This window comes from Limanda limanda, chromosome 22, assembly GCF_963576545.1.
Source record: "Limanda limanda chromosome 22, fLimLim1.1, whole genome shotgun sequence".
In the NCBI taxonomy this organism is placed as follows: domain Eukaryota; kingdom Metazoa; phylum Chordata; class Actinopteri; order Pleuronectiformes; family Pleuronectidae; genus Limanda; species Limanda limanda.
The window spans coordinates 12,048,344-12,053,536 of NC_083657.1; the positions used below are offsets into that span (position 1 = coordinate 12,048,344).

The 5,193-nt window shown below is 44.1% G+C and overlaps 1 protein-coding gene across 1 annotated transcript; it reads right to left on the bottom strand.

The window, feature by feature from the left end:
• On the bottom strand, positions 1 to 5,193 carry krcp (kelch repeat-containing protein). Its single transcript, XM_061095833.1, has 13 exons — positions 5,132 to 5,193; positions 4,714 to 4,875; positions 3,898 to 3,979; positions 3,488 to 3,547; positions 3,100 to 3,334; positions 2,830 to 2,928; positions 2,314 to 2,445; positions 2,044 to 2,231; positions 1,752 to 1,948; positions 1,540 to 1,634; positions 1,301 to 1,355; positions 924 to 1,021; positions 1 to 261 (listed from the first exon to the last, which is right to left on the bottom strand). Exons 1-13 carry the CDS (start codon positions 5,191 to 5,193, stop codon positions 35 to 37), a joined length of 1,692 nt encoding a protein of 563 aa, XP_060951816.1. The 3' UTR covers positions 1 to 34.

Here is a 5,193-nt window from a genome sequence, read left to right on the forward strand (position 1 = left end):
CAGGGAGCCAGGATTCACCTCTGACCCACTCTCTTTAAACAGCACCAAGCAGTTCCTCCACGGCAACGGTCGACAGGTCGGAGAAGAAGTGGCCCTCGTTGTCTCCGCCTCCAAACGCCAGCAGAGTTCTGCCGACGATGCCCACGTCCATGTCTTTGTCCTCCTCTGAGAAGCGGCTGGCTGTATCCATGGTGATGAGGGAGTGACCCGCCCTGGGGACGGACATCTGAGGGAGCGTCACCTCTGTCCAGCTGTTGGTGTCTGAAACACAGTTTTTTTTAGTAATACTTGTTGACATGACCACTTCCTTTATTTGCCCAAATCCAATATGCCACAATATTGATGCACAACAGACCCAGTGTTTAAAGGAATAGTTCAACATACGAAAGTTCCACAGAGACTTAGTCTTAGTTTTTGGGTAATCTTGCTTACATCATACAAACCAACCAACAACAGGGTTGAAAAATGGATATTATTCTCAGCTTTAATTTGAAATGGTCAATGTAGAAATGAACATAGGGAGATAAAGCCCTTTAAAAACACACAGTACTACAAGTTTAAGGGTTCAAAGGTAACTGGACAGATATACATAATGTCAAAATCCTCATATTTATTATTAGTGTGTTAAATCCCTTTGCAGTCAATGACTCCCTGAAGTCTTTGACCCTCAGACATCATCACACACTTTGAATCTTGGCTGGTGATGTTCTGCCAGGCTGTCACTGCAGCCACCTTTAGCTCTTGCTAGTTGTGGAGTTACTATTTAACCAGCGCCTTGTTTACATCCAATTATTAATTTGAACAAATAAGAATCTGAAACATAATTTTCAGATTTCCCTTTGACAAGCATCAGACGACAAAAAGTCTTCGAGCAGTCTTCCTGGACCCTGTGTGTGTGGGAGTAACTGTGGGATGCAGCTCACCTATATCGAAGATGAAGGTGTCACTGAGAGCGTTGTTTCCGTTGTATCCACCGTGGATCAGAAACTTTGTGTCTGAAAGCACAGCACTGCCATGCCAGCTGGAACACACATACACACACACACACACACACACACGTGTTAATTATAACTAACAAAAAGTGCTGCAACAAGGACGTGGTATTTTTTTAAAGTTGTGCAGATATAATACTTTTTAGAAACGATACCAAAACTTCATTTAATACCTTATTTTCTGGATATTTAAGAGGAATCTGATTATAGTTATATCTAGTTACTAAAGCAATTGAACACATTACGGTGTTCAATAGCCGGCTCTAGCTACAACTACATGTACAATATTTGTGTGTTAGGTTGTATACCTGCGAGGAGAGGGGGCTTTCCCAGTTGTTTTCACCTTAGAAAACTCCATCAAACCTTAGAAAACATAAGATATTTAATTTAATTATGCACACTGATTTTACTCACTATATTTACACATGTGTCCCAATACATGCTCCTTGTTTGCATGTGTAGATGTATACATCAGATGTGCATGAATCTAGGAGTCTCCTTTATGAACTCGTATGTTTGCATGTGTGTGTGTTTGTGTGTGTCTTACCAAGGTCCAACATATACATGTCATTGTAGCACACAGGAGTGTCCCATCCGCCAAACACATAGATCTTCCTCTCCTGCATCACACACGCAGAGTGTCTGACAGGAAAAACAATAAAGAGGGAGTTAAAGAGAAAACTGTCTTTAAAATGTGTGATTGAAAGAAAGAACGTCAGCCAGAAATGCTGCAATGACATGTGGATCCACAAATCTTACCCGGAGCGAGGGGAGGGTTTGTCGCCTGTCACGATGGGCTGGTACCAGATGGAGAGGTGGGGATCAAAGATGTACAGTGAGTCACTGCAGCCGTCGGGCTGCGGGTTTGGACAAGGGAACACCCCGCCCAGCACAAAGAGTTCACCCCGAAACATACTGCAGCTGTGGTAGGCCAGAGGGGGAACCTTACCCTGAGCCTGAAGGAGAGGAGAGGAAGAGGTGGTGAAGAACGAGAGGATGAATTAATGTTGTCAATACACGATCAATCAAATTTAGATCAACACACACACACCTCGACCATAGTCCACTTCCAGCTCTGGGTGTCCAGGATGTGAACATCGTTAAACCATTTCTTGTTTTTAGAGCCTCCAAACACAAAGATCCGCTTTGAGTCGGGGTCGTAGACGGCTGTGTGACCACTCCGGGCCTCAGGGGTCGGACCCTCGGCCAGAGTCTCTGCTGCCACCCAGGACAAGTCCTCTGTGGGATAGAGAGAATAGACTGTGACAAGGATGGACGGGGAACTAGATTCTCCTTCAACAGGAGTTCTGAAGAAACTGACCTGTGCAGAGCTTCCACATGGGATCTTTGCAGAACTGCATCCTGGCTCCCTGTCCTCCAATCAGGATTGCTGTCTGAGTGTCGATGGGACACAGAGTCTGTCCCCATCTGCCTGACGGGCTCACTAGCACGGCTGCACGAGAACCAGAGATTTGTCATTTCAAGTGTTGAAAGTCTCCAATACACCGCTACATTCTCATAATGTGTGACTTGCCCTCGGGCTTCTCATGTAACTGTAAGCAAGAAAGCAAATAGGCACAAATGTTGAATCTATTCCTCTTTATTCTACCCAGTAAACCGTTTCCTACAAACACCTGGATAGGCCGTGGCCTGTGTATGGTCACACATCCAAGTCTGTGTACTTTATATTTTTCACCACCAGAGAGAGACGAGCAGGAAACATCAATCTGTGAACTCGAGTGGGCGATGTGCTTCAAACTTACCGACTGAGCGACTAAAGAGTGAACAAATATGACAAAAAAGTAAAGATGAAAATGGAGTGTAATAGGAAACTCACCAGTCTGTGTGGGTGTCTTGGCCTGCCCCCTCTTCGTCCTGGCTACGCTCTGAGGAGGCGTCCTACCCACAATCCCCTGCGCCTCTCCCGCTCCATTAGCTTCAGACAGGAGAGTTGATAAAATAAATGATTCACTCCTCCACACTGGAGTGTCTTTAGGACTAATTATCGTTAGAAACTGTGCACTGTTTCTAGAAAACACACACAGACACATATATATATATTTATGGGCACATTCTTTTCCACACATCTGTCACCTCATGTACCCACCTGCCACCTTTGTCTTTGCTACTTCTCCTTCACTGCCGAACAGCTTCTGCCCCCCTTTGCTCTGCCCTCTGGCTTTTCGTACCGGTGTTGTCTTCTCCTTGGCACCGTTTGGACACACGTTCTCCTCCTCCTGTTCCCTCTCCACCACCTCACTCTTATCGCTGTCTTCCTCTGCCATGGATCCTCTTTTCCGTTTGCCGTTGAGCTCTCGGGCTGCGAGGGGAGCTGTGGTTTCCTGGGACAGAACAGTATACACTCACTTAAAAGCTATCTGGGTGTGTTTGAGATATGATGAAGTTCTGTGCCATTCTGGGATGGTGTTGAGGGAAATTATATGTAGCCGAATGGCTTAATTCCTCTAAATAACTGCAGGTCTTTATCATCTTACCTTTGGTGTGTATTCCTTCACAGCCAGTATGAGTTCTGGTTCTGACAAATCTGCTTTTGTCTGAGAAAAATAAATGTACAAAACATGTACATTAACCTGTGCACCTGTCAATGAAATAAGCCTTAAATAGACATCTACAGTTTAGTATTTAAAGTGTCCTATGGCTTGGCTATTGGCTGGAATAATCCCAAAAAATGTGTGTGTGTGTAAGTATATGCAGATCCAACCAAAAATCTGTATCTATTGAATTTAAATAGGGGTGTAGGCTTTTTTCAGCTGCTGCGTGGAAACAAATAGCGCCAGAAACCAGTAACCAACTCCAATATCTAGCTGAGGAACATATCGTGACCTTAGCTATGGGTTTTTTATTTATTTTGAAGGGACTGTTGGGCCTTAGCAGAGATATTTACCAAGTTTCCTCCCTCCAGAGAGATGTTCAGGGTGACGCTGTCTGTCCATGTCTCCTCTTCCCTCTGCTCCCATGACAGACACCTGGAGCAGATCAGATACAGAGATCACTTAGAGGTCACTAATGAATCTGAATAGTCAGTAGCTCCATTGGGCAGCACATAGAAGGCGTATGGCGCACTCATGTCTTATTACAGAAATAAAGTGTCATGGTCACAGTCAGGGTGTAAAAGGCAGTTTCAAGTCTCTATTCCAATACCAAGTCAACCTACCTGTTCTATCTTTTATATAACTCTTTATTAACCAAATCTAAGATGACACACAACTCGACAACTAAAAAGCAAAAGATCCATGCAGTCAAACAAACAAGCAGCCGTGAGCGTAACCTCGAAACACGAAAGACAAATAAATGGATAAGTTGAATTAAACATGTGAAAATGTTTAAACCCTTTGGAAATGTATACAATACATAGCTTACAGGCTGGTCATAAAATCATATGTCAAAAGGTACAGAGATTCTTAAACCGTTGCCTTCTTTGTAGCTGATGTTTTTATTCGCTCTTTTTTTATTTGTAGTAGTTCTAGTGCATTGCAGTGACCTTATTCTTGATTAATTCTTACCCTTAATAATTCTAATGCCCATAGGTTTGACTGTTTTGTGTCCTCATGAGTGCCTGCAGGTCCCTTAGGATCAATAAAGTATCCATCCATCTATCTAGCGTGTTAATCAATCTTTGCAATTAACAAATAGTAATTTTAGTAACTTTATAGGTTCGTACAGTGCTAACAACCAAGGAATGGGGGGGTGTGAGCTCTACCTGTTGTAAGGGGTCAGTTTCCCCATGGTGATGGGGAAACGATCAGCGTCGTTCAGCTCCACGTTCACGCCCACCCTCTCCCCCCAGGGCCCGATGCTGAACAGCACCACCTGATGGACACTTGGCGGAACCGCAGCGCACACCCTGCACGCCCCACTGGCACTGACACACAGAAGAGAAAATCCACAGCAGATTATTGGTCACTCATTATGAACATAAACGCGGCTTGACATGTACACGTATCTACTGGCACATGCTTATACTAAAGGAGAATCTAATCCACTATAAATACGGCTAATTTAAAGCGAATAGCCAATGAGAAACAACAAGTTATTTAACAAGGCTAATGCTAACCAACAATACGTCTGCAGAACCAAGGCTAGCAGCTAGCTTATGTCTATCAAGCTAAAGTCTTTACCCCAGCAGCCTTTGAGGCGGACCGTTCACTCCGAAAACCGCGTAAACTCCGAATTCGTCCAT

Bases quoted from the DNA above. Each gene is read 5' to 3' on its own strand.
- krcp (XM_061095833.1), bottom strand. From the start codon at position 5,193: ATGGACGAATTCGGAGTTTACGCGGTTTTCGGAGTGAACGGTCCGCCT. The intron at 2,446-2,829 runs GTGAGTTTCCTA...GTTCTCGTGCAG, and splicing joins CAAGACACCCACACAGACTG to CCGTGCTAGTGAGCCCGTCA. The intron at 1,022-1,300 runs GTATACAACCTA...TGTGTGTTCCAG, and splicing joins AAAGCCCCCTCTCCTCGCAG to CTGGCATGGCAGTGCTGTGC.